The sequence below is a fragment of the Boleophthalmus pectinirostris genome, unplaced genomic scaffold (assembly GCF_026225935.1).
Source record: "Boleophthalmus pectinirostris isolate CB_2022bp ecotype Guang Dong unplaced genomic scaffold, ASM2622593v1 HiC_scaffold_7, whole genome shotgun sequence".
Classification (NCBI taxonomy): Eukaryota; Metazoa; Chordata; class Actinopteri; order Gobiiformes; family Gobiidae; genus Boleophthalmus; species Boleophthalmus pectinirostris.
The window spans coordinates 7695119-7714489 of record NW_026571473.1 but is presented as its reverse complement, the minus strand read 5'-3'; the positions used below and the strand labels follow the sequence as shown (position 1 = coordinate 7714489).

Below are 19371 nucleotides of genomic sequence, written 5' to 3'. Positions count from 1 at the left end.
AGTGATGAAGTATATGGTCCGTGTACTATTTGTTCTTTTGAATTTCGATTAAGAATGAAAAACAATAAAATGGGAAAACTGTTTATTTCATTTTTCTGCTTTAGTGTCAAGCAAAACAGATTTCGGCCTCTATTTCAAATATTTGAAGCTTATTTCAAATAACACCAATCAAATCTCAGTGTCTATTTTTTAATTTTGATATTTTCCTTTTTTTTTACTTTTACTTTATTTGCCCCCGAAGTTCTGCTGCTAGAAGGACTCACCTGAAAAATCGTTGTAATTTTGTAGACAAACGTGTCGTCTTCTTTTATAGCGACACGTTTATTTTCACAACCTAGAAAGTCATTGTTGAACTCCACGAAGAGAAACGGAAAGAAGCGATAAACTGTGTTCAGTTGACGCCATAGAACTATAATGAAAAAATATTGACACTGCAGCAGAGCTTTCAGGGCAAATAAACCAGAGAGACTAAAAAATCTAAATTAAAATAGGCACCAGACTGTTTTACTTGGTGTTATTTGTGATTAACTTTAAATTAAATATTGGAAATTGAGGTCAAAACCAGTTTTTTTTTTTTTTTTTTTTTTTTTTTTTTTGGACACTAAAACGGAATAATGAAATAACAAACTGTTTTCCCATTGTATTGTTTTCCGTTCTTCATTGAAATACAAAAAAAAGAATGGCACAGGGACTGTCTATAAGTTTGGAAAATACACATTGGATAATTAGTTTTAAGTTAATCATGAATAATGGTGTTTTAAAGCAACAGTGTGCAACTTTGTGGAGCCTTTCTGATTGTATAGAAATTTAAAACCATTCTTTGGAGCATTCTATATGGAGATAAGATACAGTTTATGCCATTATAGGTAAAGGCACAATATTTCCATGGAAACAAGCAGGAGGAGGCCAGCCAAAAAGAGTCAGGTTTGTGGAGCTGCAAGTGCACTCACAGTAAGCATGTATGTTTTTCTGTTTTTAGTGCAATAAACACAACCAAAATTAAATAAAAACATGCTTTTATTTTAGTAAATGTCAGTTTACAAAATACTAATATAGATATCACATTATTAATCCCGATGGAAATATATTATTATAAAACAGATGAACAAATTAAACAGAAAATTCAATATAAGGAAGCAATTTAAATATAACGACTGCATATCTAACTAAATTCAACATCAGCAACATGCATTCACACATTCAAACACACAATATTCAAAACTGGGACTAAACCCAGAACTAAACCAGGACTAGACTAGGACTAAACCAGGACTAGAACAGGACCAAACCAAGTCTAGGTAACGACTAGACTGGGTTGAAATCAGGACCAAAATCAGGTATCAGGAAAGAAAAACAAAATTAAATCTGTAACCCAAACGCACTTTTTGGTCAAATATGTATTGTATTGGAACATATCAGACACCTATCTAAAGTCACGTCTCTCTACAGAACACAAGAGGGCGCTGTTGTTCAGTTAACTGCCACATGCTTCCTTGTATGAAATCTATTGTTTTGACTATTGTGCATCCTTCAGGAAAAATCGAGTGAACAGACACAAAACCTATGTGAATTTTCTCAAAGAAGTACAAATATTGGGACCTTAAATACAGGGGCGTTTAACGGATTAGTCAGTAACAAGATTATAAAAATGTGTTCCTATACTAAAGTAGGTCGTATTAATTACAGTCATTAAGAATAAACTGTAAAATTCATCATAATATCTACACACAAACACCTAGCCTATAACATTGCACTACAAGTACAGTGGAAATGTTAATGTGGCCTGATAACTCAATAAATAAATCTGAATATTGGTGTGTGTTTAAAGCTACATTGTGTAACTTTTCCATTGAAGGACCAACCAACTGCTTGTGTCCATGGAAATGTCATTGCTATGCCTGAAATGTTTCACAGTATAGTATTAAAAGAACCTATCCATATTTCATTACAGCTGTTTTCACTGCTCAAAAATCTTTTATACCCATGGAGATAAATGTGCCTAATGTAAACTGTGGAACATTTCAGGGAAAGCAAAACTATCTCTACGGAGACAAGCAGATGGGGGACCCTCCACTAAAAGGGTACACCAGAAATCTGACAAAGTACATTTCTGAATATTTTTTTTTTTTACCTACAGTTAACAAACAGGTTTCAGAAAGAGATGTTGCTGTTTAAAAAGCTCATATTACACTATTTTCTGATCTATGTTATAATGCTGTTTCTTCATCCAGAACAGACCTGGAGTTGTGTTCTATTGCATTCACATGTTTAACACACAAACCCTGCCTGTTTAAGCTGGGTTCTTCTTTCAAACAGAAAACCTGGTGATGTCTTGTGGTAATACAGGAAGTGCTCCATTGTGTTTTTAAATTCCACCGTCACTACAATCATTTGGATGATTTCAGATCTGGAAGTGCCCATCTCTACTGAACTAAAGGTAAAAAGGAGCTGTTAACATGAATATTACTGCTTCATGACATCACAAAGTGGAACAGAGCAGAGAGGTGGCGCTACCATTAGACAAACGTAGGTGGCTGCCTAGGCCCTCGAAACCTGAAAACAATTTGCCCTCAGCGCCACTAATGGCTGAGGCCTCAGAGCAATTTGACTTTCTCTCAATATGACATTAAATGAGAGGAGTTTACTTTGAAACAATAATCATAAGAAAAGTAATAATAATCATATGTAATGGATGTAAACTAAAATGTAATTGTACTAGCAAAAAAATAAAACTACTTTCAGTTCTGGTTATCTAGTAGGCTAGATGGGGAAAAACAGACAACAAATATATTAAAAAACCAAAAAAACAAACAAAAAAACAAAAAAATATACAGTGCATTATAGTGAGAGCCCCAAACTCAAGTTCGCCTAGGGCCCCCCAAATTGCTAACTCCGCCACTGACTCCAGGTCTGTTTTTGACGAGGTAACAACATTACAACATGGTTTAAAGCTCACAAGAGTCAATTTTGTGTAATATAGGACCTTTAAAAGTGATTTATCTCATTATCTGACAAAGCCAAAAATCAGATAATGATCAGATTTCTGGTGTGCGTGTAAACAAAGGCACAAACTGTATTAACATTAGTGGCTTTGGTTCGTCAGTCGTTCTAAAGTCAACAGTCACTAAGCTCAGTTCTACACATGCAAATACACAAGTGCTACTGGACTCTTCTATACAATGATTTCTTCTTATTCTATATATCTATTTACATTATTTGTTACTTTTTAGACTTACAGGTGCACTATGTAACTTTTCTGGTGGTTGTTAGCCATTTGCTTGTCTCCATGGAGATGTTATGGCGTTTTCTGGAATGTTCCACAGTATGGCAATAGCATTAAACGTGTCTATACAGTCTTTATGCAAGGTGTTTTTTATTGCTAAACCCTGTGGTGTCACCTGCTTCTCTTCTTGTCATGAAGTTAGAGGACGTTTAATGCTGTACTGTGGAACATCCCAGGCAAAGCAGTAACATCTCCATGGAGACAATCAAATGAAAAAAAGTTACACAGTGCACCTTTCAGATCTTCGCCTAAAAGAAGTTTAGTTACTTGTTTTTCCATATAATTTCACAACATGTCTATGGGGTTCAGGGTTAGCACTGTTACCATAGCAATTAAGAATTCAAAACTAAATCTTTTGAATGGTGAAAAGTCCTCAAAATGGCGCCTATAAACAAGAAGCTGAAAACAAAGAATAGTCGTTTGCAGCTCCTCTGCAATTGTGAATGTTTAAACGTGTTTTGCTGGTCTGACATTGTAACTGCTAATGAATCCATAAATTAATTAAGGTTTGATTAATAAAATAAATAAATAAATAGAGTTATAGTCATGTCAGCAACAGACATCATGAGTGAAAGCAGGACAGGTCTCATTTAAAGGTGCAGGGTGTAACCTTTCTGGTGTAAGGGCCGTCACCTGTCATCTGCTTTTCTCCATGGAGATGCTATTGCTTTGTCTTGAATGTTTCACACTATGGCATTAAACATGGAGACCAAACCAGACCAAGTTACAGGTCAGAACTATGGAGAGGCGACCCCACTCACAGTCTGTTTTTCTAGCTATTTTTGAGGTATAACACCACCTGTAATTGAATAAATGTAAGGTAGAACCTTTAATGTCATACTTTGAAACATTTCAAGTAAAGCAATGACATCTCCAAGCAGGTGATAGACTCCCAACCAAAAAGTTACATAGTGCACCTTTAAATCTATTAGGACCAAATGTAAAGTTAAAAAATCTTAAAAAAACACTGATATTTTTGGACTTTCTGTAGTAACAAAGGCCAATAGGTTGTGTTCACGTTTCTAGAAATATTTTTAGTTTTTACATTTTCAAAGGGGTGCTTTAATACTTTTACTTCAGTAGATTTTTTTATGTGATACTTTATCCTGAGGTTTTGGGGTTTCTTTTTGCTCCAATATAACAAAATAGTGTCTTCCACCACTCCATCTTTGTGCTTGAATAATAGCACCACCAACGTATAGTGAAAAAAAATGTCACTTTTGTTTATTTATACTGACAGTTTTTGTTTCATGTGAAAAGGCCCAGTAATTACAGAGATATGAACCATAAACCAGGTCAACAAATCTGCAATCTGACACTTAAACAGCAAATTCCACCATAGAATTTTGACCAGGCCAGCTCCATTTTAACTTAAAAAAATTCTACAATGTTTTGAAGTCACGTGAACACAATTGATAAAAACATGGCTATAGAAATGTTTTCATTATAGAAAAAGTTATTTACATATTTAAACATGATTAACATCTTTTGCGTGTTTTTGTGGTGCCTTTGAGCACGATGTGAGGTAAACCCACGGGCCACTGGTCACAGGGCCAATACTGGAGCCCGGGCAGAGAATACGGGATCTCATTGTTAGCGTCCAGATAGGCTATGAGAGTGCTGCCGTACGCCACTGCGATCACGATGAAAATGTGCCTGAAAACACAAAAAGAGGTAAGAACAAAAATAATCTCAACACTAAATGAAGTACACACAAATCCTGAATCATTCTTAATCAATTATTTGTTCATTACATCATTGATCATTCTTTATTAAAGTTAACAATGAAATATAATCAAAGTGGAGTTATTATCGAGTGTTACCCAAGATTTTAAGTTTTATCAGGCTTCATGTACATGTAGCTTGGGCAATATGGTCAAAAAGGATTCACTGTAGACCTCTTGATTAAAAAGACTAAATCTCATAACTGACAATTGGAAATAACTGCTCTCAATTCAGTAAATAAATAAATAACAGCACAGCCCTGACTGTCCCTGGTCTTTTTTATTTATTCAATCTTTATTTTACCAGGAAGTCCCCTGAGATAAGATGTGGTTTTGGAGAGAGACTTGGCTAAAAGGCACCTGGACAGACACAGTGACACCTCTCTCAGGCTACGTTTCTATGACGACGGTCTGAACAGAAGATGCAAAAGTGGCGTCGCGTCTTCACTTTTTATTCCGCATTTAGACGAGCGTTTTCTGGAGGAAATCTGTGTGCATATGGTGACGCAAAAGTGTGTGGAATTGGATTGGGTATGCATGCCAGGCAGCTTGGTGGTGATACTAGGTGGTGATGTATGTAACGCGTACACGTCGTGAGTAGATCTAACCAGAGTTTTGCGTCTTGGGCAGTGTAGACGGAAAGGCTAAGGAGGAGCGTATTCAACTTTTCCACTCTGGAGGCTGGTTTCAGATTTTTGCGTTTTTAAGCCCCAAAACGCCATCACCATCTAAACGAAAGGCATTTCTGATCAAATATTTTGTCATTTTTACCCGCAAACGTTCTCGTGTAAACAGGCCCTCAGACTGCACCCGACGCAGTTGCAGTTCCTCTTCATACTTGTAATTATAGAGAATAGTCACCGTGTACAGTCTGAGCCCAGGTAAAACAGATGAATTACAATTAAAATTATCAAATCTACATATTCTGGCATCTCAGACTTTGCTGTGATTGGTTAAATCCATCTGTCACTCACTCAGAGCAGGACAGAAGCTCTGAAGAGTAGAAGTGGGTGGAGTCAAATGTCTGTGTTAGAGCATAGAGCTGTATCAAAGAAATACGCACTAAATCATGATATAAATAATAACCCTGCAGACATCAACTCCCAATTACTTTTTATGGTTATATTACACCACTACCTGACCCCAGATAAGCAGAAGAAAATGGATGAATGGGTTATATTGCACATATCCACTTATGAGATATGAAATGAAAAAAATGATTTGCATACTGTTTTTATCTGTAGTGAGCAGTTAGTTCAAATCAGTTACACAGAATACAGCATCTTTACCAGAGACTGTGCAGGTAACAGAAGTTCATCTTTTGCCAGAAGCTGCAGCCGAACCTGTCGCTGATCCAACAGGAGATGGCCAAAACCCAGAGCCCCACAGAGAGTTTGGCCAGACGCAGGGCCCTCTGATCTGTGCAGCTGGAAACACACACAGGGTTAGATCAAGGGCAGAGTCTCTGTACTGTCTGGTGGAAAATAAAACTCTGGCTGTCATACATTGGTTGTCATAATAATGTGCAAATAAAGTGCTCATATTATGCAATTTTCTGATCTATGTTATAGTGTTGTTTTCTAATCAAAAACATAGCTGGACTTGTGGGGTGTAACACTAGGATTAACACTAGGGGTGTAACGATATCCAAGTCTCACGATACGATATTGTCATGGTATGAACCTCACAGTATGATATTTATTGCGATATCATGGGAAAGCTCATGATATGGTGGGGGCTGGGAGGCTCACGATTAAGGATGTAACAATATCCAAGTCTCTCGGCACGATATTTTCATGATATACATCTCACGGTACGATATTTATTGCAATATTTTGTGGTGGCTAAAAAAATTGTTAATAAGCTACTTTTTCCTCTTGAAATGCCTTGACAAGACTCAATTTAAGACTTAAAAATGTTATTTCTTTTCGTAGTCTACACTGAAATGGACCAAAGGATCATGGTCTATGTAGTTCCCACTTTTTTTTTTTTAGCTACTGCTGCACTATAACTCTTAATTTAAGCATAGAGACTTTGTAATTCAATATATTGTGATGGTCCACGATATTATTGATGATACGATACACGATATTTTGGTTATTGTTACATCCCTATCTAAAACACAAATCCTCCATATTTAGCTGAGATCTTCTCTGTTCCACCTTGTGATGTAATGTGAAAATGCAAAAAGTGCTCCAGTGTGTTCCACTCCATACTCCAGACACCTTCACTAGAATCATTAAGATATTTTGAAAGCAAAATTACTGTCAACACATTAGCTAACCCACTAAACGTTCTATAAACAGATTAAATGACTATTACACTGAAAACAATCTTGATCTGTGCAGATGGCAAATTTGAATAGTACAATGTGAAGGTGATTTTACATACAGATGTTATATATCACTGACTCATTGTGCTCCCAATGTAAATAACAAGCAGAAAATATACACAAGTTAAGGCAGAATGAAACTACACGCTGCACCTTCAAGGCCTTTAAACCATTGTTTCCTAAAGCCTGGCTCACAATTTTTTTGGGGTCGCCTTGTCATGATCTGCATGTAGATCTGCAATATACACTTCTGACACATTTGATTTTCTGTGCTCACAAAAATTAAGTCAAAGCACAGAAACCGACTGAATGCTGCTCCTGATATGCTGCTGTGCTCTCCTCCTGCACCCCAGACTGGAACACGCTAGAAAAACTTAGACAGACCCACCTATCTCATTACAGATGTTGAAATGTTAAGACATGTTTTGTATAATTTCTAATCTTTTTGTAAATATTTTATTGACTATTTTGTTCCATTATTGCTGGTTCAACTGAATGTTGAAAAGAAAAAGAAATGTGCTCTTTAATGTCCAAATAGGCGACTTATGGATCCTTTTATTGCTGCTTCAGTGACTGTCTTTCATTGTTTTAAACTTGAGTAATACTAATTGATCAGAGTCAACAATAAAATATCCTCATTAATGTTAAATAATGGTCAAATCCACCTTTATTTTGTGATTTACGAATAATGTCTATTGACTCGGGTCACGAAGGTTTATGACTTTTAAAAGTTTGGGAAACACTGTTCTAGACCATGTTCAGCAACTCCAAATGGTTGTTATTTGAGATTAATGTTAGGTCAAAATGTATTAAACTAACTATTAAAAACTATTTGTTGTAATGTTTAAACCATATCAATGCAAGTGATGACAGGAAAGCAGTGAAAGTTGAGAATCACCGGTCATCAGTATAATCACTTTGCAAATAAAAGCATGAATATAAGAGTGTAAACGCTGGTACCATCTCATCTCTATGGTCAGAGTGTAGAGGAAGTGCAGCCCGAAACAGTTGAGGGCGTAAGCGTTGGCCGTGGGTTTGACAAAAGACACCAGAGACGTGATAACTGTCATGATCAGCACCAGTTTAGAGAAGGTGGACCTGAGGAGGAGAGGACAGGGAGAGATAAGAAAGCAAATTGTCACATCACAACAATGTCGAATCTCTATAGCTTAAAGTTGAGCTGGAGGACAGGTCTGAATTCTACGGTGGAATATGATTAGTGGTTCATATCTCTGTAATTCCTGGGCCTATCCACATCAAAAAAAAAAAAAAAAACTGGCACAAAGTTCAACATCTTCTCTGTCAGTAAAAATAAACAAAAGTACAATTATTTTTTTAACAATAGCTTCAAACGGTGGAACCACTATTCAACTTCAAAGACTTGATTGTTGTCAATTGAAAGGACTTTAAGCCATGAGATTTGTTGAGTCAATCCCTAGTAAACAATGATAAGTTTGTGCCAGTTTTGGTTTCATGTGGGTAGGTCGAGTAATTACAGAGATATGAACCATAAACCCGGACAACAAATCTGCAACTTGACAGATAAACAGCACCATAGATTCTGACGTGTCCAGATAGAGATGGAAGCAGATTTTTTTCAACTGACACTTTGCAGCTGATGTCAACATTCCCTTGAGGTTTTATGTTAACTAGAGGCACGGCTCAGTCTGAAGCTCTGTTACTCAAGTTAACTTTAATCTTTAAACTTAAAGACTTTAAGACTTTAATCTGATCTTTGTTTGAACACAATCTGAGTCACTCTCACCTTCTTGGTTGAAAATCAAACACCTAAACAGGTGAACAGTCATATTGATCACAGGCTCCAGAAATTGTGTTGTCTTAAAACTTATCAGGCTCATGTTTGCTAATGTGTGCATTGCGTCACCATGGTAAGTGCTGAACATTCCGCCATAGACATACATGTAGAAACACCCCACCATGATGTAACTGCAAAGTATCAACACCAATGCTGCCCTACAAAGACAGAACACCGTAACATAACGTTTGGTCAAAAATTGGTTCATTTTGTTTGCATTTGAGGCCTCGTTTATCATATGAAGAAATATTGTGAAAAATATTGAGCACAAAATTGACCTTTGACCCTTATTTGTCAGTTCCTGTGCTCTGTCTTTGTATCATGAGCAAAAATAAGGCAAAGGCAGAAACTGTATGTTTTGTTTGTGGTTTACTATAAAAATATATTTTATTTTAAAATCCAACCTCTGGCCTCCTTCTTTTTGTGGCGGCCTTGGCACAGGGTCTTAACACATTCAATAAATATACTTTTGCATTCATTCATACTTCATTTACCTTTAATGTGAAAGTATTTTGTGTATTTACTCATACTGCACATACTGCACTGCACAGTTACTTGTGTGTCAAACTGTTTGTTCTTTAAGACTTCAGACACTCATGTCATCCATCATACCCCCGCCTCTTTAAATATTAACCTGGAGATGTGGCGGGAGCTAATCTCTTGCCACGCATTAAGGTGATGAGAGCCGCTCCGTTCTGTGTCTACGGGACAATGAGTGAAGCAAAGCAGGTGGACAGGCTCTGCTGTTGTACAAGGCTTAAGTTACACTGTCATGGCTTAGAAAGGGCTTTTTTTGTCTTGTAAGATAAGTTCACCTGACATCACATTGGGGGTGTTTTGCATGTGTGTCTATAGGTGGAATGTTCAACACTTCCGATGATGACACAATGTCACAATGTAAGGCAACTCTTTCTGGTCAGATTGTGTTAAAATAAAACTCAGATTAAAAGCCTAATTTAAGTTAGGGTGACCAGATTTCAAAATTAAAAACTGGGACACACCCAGGTTAGGATGTTTGGTATAAATAAAATTGTGAAAAGAGTGTGTAATATTGTCTGTTCTTGACTCATTTGTGGGTCAGTATAAAATCTAAGACATGTTTGTTGCTGCATTTTTTCACTTCATGGTCGTTTTCAAGCACATTTTTTTTATTTTACCTTGACAAATAATTTATGCCTCTCTTTACTATTGGCAGGTATTAAATTGGTCAAAAACAGGGACAAATGGGACATTTCTTGTATAAAACTGGGACAAATCACTGGTTTTGGATGAATCTGCTGGGACAGGGGACACAGGGCTCAAAACTAGGACTGTTCCGGGTAAATAGTGACGTCTGGTCACCTTGCTCCACTTTCCTGTAGTTTTTTTGTATCTCATATAACATATATATATTTGAGACATTTAAACCTGACTCTATCCATATTTTGGTTTCAAATGTTCCAAATATGATACATTTTGGCCACCTTTACACATAACATGTCTTATTTTTATATGAAACATGATCATGAACTTATAATACATTTTTGTTGTTACATTTATGTAAGAAAACATTCATGAATGGCCCACTGTCTTCTCTGTTACAAAGGAACAAAAAAACATCAACAACAACTCACCAACACTTTGAGAAATATTTTTACTATCAAGACTTGTTCAAATGAGTATCTAGTTTTGATCTACATCTAACCTTATTCCTGACTGTGTCTTTACTGTACACACATTTGAATGAGTCACACTGGGCAGGGTCACCTCACCTGTCTTTTATGAATGACGGGAAGAGTTTACGAGGAAACCAGAGAGAGTAACCCACGGCGATCACCCACAGAATGGACAACTCATCGAGCATTTGACCCACAAAACTCAGGGTCATGTGGAAATATGCAGAAAACAGGCCTAGAGGAAGAAAGCACAATAAATCAGAAATATGCAAAACGCGTGGATTAAGAAAATGTTGGTTGACTACACAGGAGGTTATTTGAGTAGGTCATTAGTCACTGTAAATTGGCCATAGTAAATCATAGTGACTGTGTAATTTTTATGGTGGCCACTTGCTTGTCTCTATGGAGATAATACTATTTTTGCCTTGATTATTACACAGTATAAGCAAATAAACTTGGTAATCACAAAGGAGACAGGTTAATGATCAGATCTATGGAGAAGAAAGCCTGCACATGGTAAGAATTCATGTTTTTGTTTTTTTTTAGGTATTTTTGAACTATAAAACACCAGTACGGTAACTGAACCAGTACAAGAGAGATGTGTTTAATGCCCTACTGTGGAACATTCTCGGCAAAGAAATAACATCTCCAAAAATAGTGCACTCTTCACCTTACAAGTTTACAAAGTTACACAACAAGGAGATGTTTTTGCTTTGCCTAGAATGTTCCACAGTATGGCATTAAACTTGTATAGCTCTATGGAAACAAGCATGATGACGCTACCAAGCCAAGTTACAGGTCAGATCTGTGGAGAGGTGGTCATAGGTGGTAAATTGTAGTAATTAATCGTGAAAGTGAATAGGTCTCTATTCCTATGTTATTGCTTTGCCCAGAATGGTCTACAGTATGGAGACAGGTTTCCATGGAGACAAGTGTGTTACATTGTGAGTCAGATCTGTGGAGGGGTGGTAAGAAATGCAGTTTTCAAGGTAGTCTCAACAAATACAATTGAATAAAAAATGACACATGTAAAGCATCTTCATGGAGACAAGCAAATAGTATACTCTCTACCACAAAAGGTTACATTATGAACCCAGAATTGTGAACATTATGAACCCAGAAGCAGATTTTTTGTTTGCCGTTGGCTGCTTTTGGTCTCTGTTCTTAAACTTCTCTCTTGGTCATGTGATCAGTCTGTGCAAATACTGTATGTCTGAAAGGTGCAGGTCAAGGTATTTCTAAACCAGTATTTACTCTTTCAAAATGGTCCTTCCTCATTTACAAAGGCCATCCCTCTTTTCATTTTGACAGATAATATAACTAATGATGTATTTACCAAGTCTCTATTTTAGCATTTTTTAGTTTTTTTATTGAATTTCTGCTGTAAAGCTGTTTTAGTTTTGTAAAGCTGTTTAGTTTACTTTGTTTTAGTTTTTTTTTATTGGTGACTAAGAGCTAAAAGATAGTTTTGTAACTGTAAGTAACAGTAGCAGTGATTTAATAAAGCCCTCTCATGGTAAGAATGTATGATTTCAATGTCATTTTTAGTATTGAACAAAGCAAGACAGATACCATATAAACACAAAAAGTTACTTAGTGCACCTTTACACTGAGCATTCATTGTTTTTGTTGTAAATCTGTATCTGTGCAGGAAGAGACAAAATGTTCTGTTCCACCTTGTGATGTTATGAAGCGGTAGTTTCATAAAAGGTATAGGTATACGCACATCACTGGTGCCAGGCGACTACAGTAAACACAGAAAGTGAGACAAGCCTGCACACTTACTCCCAAACTGCTTTTAATGAATGACGTTTCGATCAGTGGATCTTCGTCTGGTCCAAATAAGATCCACTGATGGAAACGTTGTCATTCATTAAAAGCAGTTTGCGAGTAAGTGTGCAGGCTTTGTCTCACTTTCTATGAAGAGGTAATTTTCAAGTTAATAGCTCTTAGCTTTTACCTTTCATTCAGTAGAAATTGGAATTCCAGGTGTATGGAGTTTAAAAACACATTGGAGCACAAGGTGGAGTAGAGTATTTCAGTTTTAGAGAAGAACTCAGCTTAAATAAATCTGCAGGGTTTGTGTGTTAAACATGTGTGAATGAAACAAAACACATTTCCAGGTATGTTTGTGATGAGGAAACAGCATTATAACAGATGAGAAAATGAAGTAATATGGGTTCTTTGTTATTTCGAGTTAACGTGAAGTCCTCACCTACAAATATCATCATGACCCAGACCATGTGCACAGCGAGGTTCCTCTCTTTGGCGTAAGGATGCAGCAGGTAGAGCATGATGGGAGATACGATGAAGAAGAAGAAACTGCTCACCTGTAAAAACACAAAAGAAAGATTTATTCCGAACTATGTTTTGAAATTTGTATTTTTAAACCAAATATCAAACTGAAAAATCTAATCAGTTTTTTGCAACATTTCACTTTTATAACATTCTACATTTTTAAGCTTTTTACGCCCTTTGTGCTCATTAGAGGGTTTACTGTTTTTGAAAGAAACACACATCCTATTTGTCTCCATGGAGATGTTATTGCTTTGTCACAAATGTTCCACAGTACAACATTAAACTTATCTATCTCTACCAGACCATGTTACAAATCAAATCTGTGGAGAGGCCACGCTCAACCCTCATGATAAGGCTGCAAAAATATTGTATTATGTATAATAGAATATGCGTTAAGTTAATGCTATACTGTGGTACATTCTAGGCAAACCAATACCATCACCATAGAAACAAGCAGGTAATGGATCTCGAACCAGAAAAGTTACATAGTACCTCTCACTGTTAAAATAATTCTCAATAATGAGTGAACTTTTAGGTCTTTAATCTCACCGTATTGAAAAACTCTACGACGTTCTCTGAATGTTGATAGTTGTCTTCGCACCAGTCGATGTCTGAACTTTGGTACGAAAAGACCCCCGCCATTTTCTCAACTGAGTACATGCCTGAAACACAAAGGTTTAAATCAATATATCAAGGCATACAACTCAGATTTAAACTAAGGCTACACGAGATATTGCAAAGGTATTGTTGATTTTTGATTTGTATATTGCAAAAATTTAAAAAAAGATGTTTCAGCAGAACTCTCAGCACAAGAGTGACACACGCAAAAAAAAATCTCTACAAGTCTACAAGTGTCTAGCAGACCGTTTCTGAGAGTCGGAGGGTCTGGGAGTCTAACCAAAGCTTTTGTATTATCCATTTATAAATGTTATCTTTATTATGCTTTAATTCTGTTAATCTTCTGGAATTTGTATCATAAAGCAGAATAGAAAGCATCATTAGGTTACTGAACAGAATATTTTGCACTTTATCTGTAGCAAGCATTAACTATGAAATGAGTACAATACAATATTGGTAATGCAATAATCAATATCTCAAGAAACTAAATATAACACCCTAAAACTAAGGTTTTCAGACCTAAAAGAACATTTATTCAATTGTGTTTTTAAATGAAAAGGTGTATTATAATTACTAATTTACTTGCTGAATCATAAAAAAAAGCTTTGATTTAATCTTGGTTTTGTCAATGTAAGGTTTTTGTTTTGACAGTCTCAATAAAGACATCCCCATTACAGTTTCAATAGAAGTGAAATTATATCAAAACATATAAAACTACTGCAGTTTTTTAAAGCAGGGGTCTCCAACCCATAGGCCAGGAGCTATCAGTAGCCCTCCGCTCCTTTCCACGGAGCTCGCCAAAGGATTTCTGAATCAAACATATAATGACTCAAATTTGATGAACTACCATTTTATTGTATGTATCATTTTGATGACGCTTTGTGCACTAATAAATGGATAAAGGTTTATATTATCTAACTGTTTCCCACTAAAATTAGATCTTGCAACCAATAAGAATTAGTCATATTCATTTCTTTTTGTAAAGGTAGCTCATTGGAAGAAAAAGGTTAGAGACCCTTGATTTAAAGAAACACTACATAAAGTTTCTACCAAACAGTGGAACATCAATTTCTACTAGAAACTGTGGTCAAAGTAAGAGTCAGCAGGTTTATGAAAATGCAAGCCCGCTCATAATAAGAAATAGTGTAAAAAAAAAAAAAAAAAAGAGCCAAAAAGTTCTAAAAAGTTCTAAAAAGTTGGATCTAGTCGTGTTGGATCTCTAACAGCCATAGAATCAGAACACATTTTCAATCAATCAATCAATCAATCAAACTTTATTTGTATAGCACTTTTCATACATTTGAAATGTAGCACAAAGTACATTTTATTACCCATGTTTCTGATTCTATTAAAGTCACAACGCAGAACTTTTTAGCCACATGTGCAATCGTTTCCAAATATGGTGCAGCTCTATTTTTTAACAGTACTCTCTTTTTTTATAACAGGTGCTTCATTATTATACAAGGGAAGAGCAGAATCATGCAAACCTCTTATGAAAATCAGAACCCACTCCCTCTGCTGGATGTCTGTTGTATGTTGTGAAAGTTTATTCAAATGGAGCTTATCTTTGTAATGCACCTGGAGCCCATGAGAGGGACACTTCGCTCACTGATCTGTGGTCTAACGACACGCAAAAGCCCAACTGAACACCTTATCTTACACTGGTGTTTTAGCTGATAGAGATGTACGCTTCAGAGAGGACATTTGGTTAAACTCTGATATTCTTTATTTTTAATTGTTTGATATGTCATTGCAGTTTAATAAATAACTTCCATACATTACTATTAGTTTATAACACAGGTTGCACTGTCAATAAGTAGCTTATAGTTATCTAGAAAAAAACTTTTAATTATGCTTTAAGACTGTAGTAAATAGTAAACGATGATGATGTAAAGATGATGGTGAAAGCTGAGCAGTATGGTTACGCTGGACTACTACATCACTTTTATTTTTATTTACTTATAAATTTGTGTGTGTGTTTGGGTTAAGGGGTGAGTTAGAGTTTGTTTTAGGTTTTATTTTATGTTTTTGAGTCTTGTTTTCATGTTCATTTTTGTATTTAGTTTTATTTATATTCTATTGTCTTTAATAAAAAAAGGGTTGCATGATAAACAAACTTTATCTTGATAACAAAAGGATATACTACGAGAAAATACTGATGTAATACAGGAAAATACTGACAATTAAAGAGTCAATAGAATATAATTATCAACAACTCAAGTTTCTTTAATATCCCCATGTGCCTTACATTAATACTGATATAACTTTAAAGTGTTGACATTCAATCAATCAACAGTAAATCAGGAACTAAGCCAGGATTAGATCTAGCCTGATTCATCAGCCGGTTTCATTTTGTGGAAACCGTCTGACCTCGCAGCATTAGGATTCGTTCGCTCCACGGTATGCGGGTACTTTTTTTTATTTAACCAATCACTGCTATTTGGTTGTGACGTATGTAATGTGCCAAATCCTGTAGGAAGAAGGGCAATAACCTCTTTCCCCTTGATAAAATTCACCAAACATTCTCTTTGTTCCAGCTTTAAATCCTCGATCTCGGGAATCGTTGCCAACACAGAATGTTTGTCTTCGTCTACATACATCTCGATTGTTTTGTTTACTGTTGTGCTGTACCACAAAAGGGACCCAGACAGGAGCTTGAGTTTGACATCATGGCTTCACAGCTCTTCACTGATTGGCCGGTGCGCAGTCTACAACGAGAGTTCTTGCAAACCATCTAGTGTATTCCGATTCCTGACCTAGTCGCTGGAGAGAAATTAAACTGAGTGGAGGCACTAGGCCTAGTCCTGATGTCTCTAGAACTGGAACTAGAACTGGACCAAACCAAATCGTCAGGGTCTAATAATAAATAATGTAATAATGTTTTTTTTTTAATATTATCACATGGTCTTAACTCTAGTTCTTCAGATATAGATTCAAGGTGCGAGACTAAACTGGAACTAAACCAGGAACTAAACCAGGACTAAAACTGGACCAAATCAGATCTTCACTAGGACTCAAACAGGGCCCAATAACAAATAATGTAATAACGTTTTTTTTTTTATTATCACATGGTCTTAACTCTAGTTCTTCCGATTTGATGATAGATTTAAGGTACAAAACAAAACTGAGACTAAACTGGAACTAAACCAGGACCAGAACAGGACCTGATCGAAATCTTCACTAGAACCAGGCAAGTGTAAAAGCACCCTGAATCAAATGATAATAAATAAACAATAAATAAGTAGCCAACAGTAGAGTAGAGACAGTAGAGTTGCTAATCACTGACTTTGAAAATAAAACAATTTTTTAAGATGATATAATGTAATTTTTTTTTTACTGAAAATAGCAGCAGTTTCTTTAATATCCCCATGTCGTCTTACCTTTCTCTTCTACAATCACTACATCAAATTTGGGGCTAAACATTACCTAAACCAGGAACTGAACCAAGTGTAGACCAGGAATAAACCAGGTCTAGAACATGACCAAACCACAAATATGAACCACACCTTAAATCACATGATGGAAATGAATAGCAAATATATAGCCTCTGGTCAACTACATTATAATAGCCACATTATTATTACCACTGCTACTGGCAAGATAAAAACTTCAAGCTTGATACTAAGGAAAAGGCTTGATACTTGACACTTTTATACTACAATTATCAGTTTAAAAGATTTTTCAGACCAAATACAAATACAGAATGTCATTTTCAACTTAGAATAATAGTAGTTTCTTCAGGGTTACTATGTGGCCTTACACTCAATCTGATATGGATCAAAACGATTCAAAAACTTCTCTGGAAAGTTCAGTTCGTTCCTCTTTGTGTGATTTTATTTTCAGTATCAGTATCTTTTTAAAAATGATCATCATATGCATTGAAATTATGAATGAATGAATGAAGAGCTCACAGTTTTGGCTTTGTGGTCATGCAATCTATTGAGGAAAAAAAGCTATTCAATCATTTATATTCCTTTACGTTGTGTGTTAAAGATTAGGGTGACCAGATTTTCAAAATTCACACCCGGTTGGGACGCTTGGTATAAATAAAATTGTGAAAAGAGCATTGTTGTATCAGACTGTGTAAGATTGTGCATTGTCGTATCAGCCATAAGACTTCTGTTGCTGCACTTTTTTGCTTCATGGTCATTTGCAAACATGGATTTCTGTATTTTGGCTAAACAAATGATAGTTTATGCTCCTCCTTAGTGTTGGCAGGGATCAGCTCAGTCAAAAATTGTGACAGTCCTGTTTTAGTCCTGGTTTAGACCTGATGCAGTCCTGATTTAATCTTAGTTTAGTCCTGGTTTAGATCAATACTTCAAAATGCAATACCTGTGTAAGTTAAAATTACTTCAATTAAGAGCATTTTACTTGTAATTTCTTATTTTAAGTGTGAAGAGTTGCTGTTTTTCTGATTTTAACTGTAGCAAGATGTATTTTCATATTTTAAGTACTAAAAGTCTTGTTATATTGGTAGATAATTTTACTTGTCAAGAGAAATTTCCTCAAACCATAAAACACCATAAAACACTCTTAATTCAAGATTCAGATGTTAGCTTTTGGTCAAAAATAGTGACACCAGGGCAGGGACTTTTTTTTTTCTATAAAACTGGGACAAATCAGTGGTTTGGGATAAATCTGCTGGGACAGGAGACATAGGACTCAAAACTGGGACTGCCCCGAGTAAATAGTGACATCTTGTCACACAATTTAAGATTCTAAATATGCTAAGACGCTACTAAAAAAGTAATAACATAGTAACAATATTAGGCTATGCTACGTTCATTGGTTACGTTTACGTTACGTGCTACTCTTTCACAGAATAAATACTTGTAATCCAGGTTCTACTTTGAAATCTTAAAATGTCTGACAGTTAAAAAGTGTAATAAAAGTTTGTGTGAGTAATGATCCGGTGCTTACCTCCCATGAGCGCTCCTTCAGCCGCTCCTGCCGCTCCTCCGGTCCGAATGACAGGTGGAACGCGACAGGTGCAGCGCATTTAAAGAGGGGCGGGGTCAGAGCACGCTGGAGCACGAGGAGGCACGTACAAAAACAACAACAACAACAACAAACAGTGTCATTCAGGTGTCACAAACACATGACATGAATGATGATGAATGGTTTTACGTTTTCACACAAAGCGTCATCTCCAACAGAGCGCGCGTTCTCTCTCTATCTGGAAGTCACGGTTTTTTTTTTTTTTTTCCCTGGGAGAGAAACAATGATGCTCTTTTCGGAGAAGAGGCAGGTTTAAGGGACATATTCAAGTTTGTTTGAATTAAATATAAAGAATTCAAATTAAACGTAGTAGCCAAGTATTTATTTACAGAACACTGTCTTAATGAGAAAAGGAAGAATTAAAAAAGAAAATAGCATCTTGGTCGATAGACAGATAGACACAGACAGACAGACAGACAGATAGACAGATAGATAGATAGATAGATAGATAGATAGATAGATAGATAGATAGATAGATAGATAGATAGATAGATGGCACTTTATTGATCCCCAAGGGGAAATCCAGGCTATTTTCAGAATGGCTTTAATAAGTTGGTTTGTCTGATCTGCAGGTTGGCAGTTCAAATCCTACTCTCGACATAAACTTCATGGCGGACATATCCACAGGTTGGTGGTGCGATTCC

At 36.0% G+C, this 19371-nt stretch overlaps 1 protein-coding gene across 2 annotated transcripts; it reads right to left on the bottom strand.

Moving 5' to 3' along the window:
- Nucleotides 1-999: 999 nt before the first annotated feature.
- Nucleotides 1000-18736, bottom strand: acer1 (alkaline ceramidase 1). Of its 2 annotated transcripts, none has more exons than XM_020933337.2 (7): nucleotides 18650-18736; nucleotides 13658-13770; nucleotides 13026-13140; nucleotides 10907-11045; nucleotides 8300-8437; nucleotides 6297-6434; nucleotides 1000-4939 (listed from the first exon to the last, which is right to left on the bottom strand). In XM_020933337.2, the coding sequence occupies exons 1-7, from the start codon at nucleotides 18726-18728 to the stop codon at nucleotides 4762-4764; spliced, it is 900 nt and encodes a 299-aa protein (XP_020788996.2). In that variant the 5' UTR covers nucleotides 18729-18736; the 3' UTR covers nucleotides 1000-4761. The 2 variants fall into 2 exon arrangements, with proteins under 2 accessions (XP_020788996.2, XP_055020958.1); XM_055164983.1 differs by lacking the exon at nucleotides 1000-4939 and adding an exon at nucleotides 4976-5735.
- Nucleotides 18737-19371: the final 635 nt, after the last annotated feature.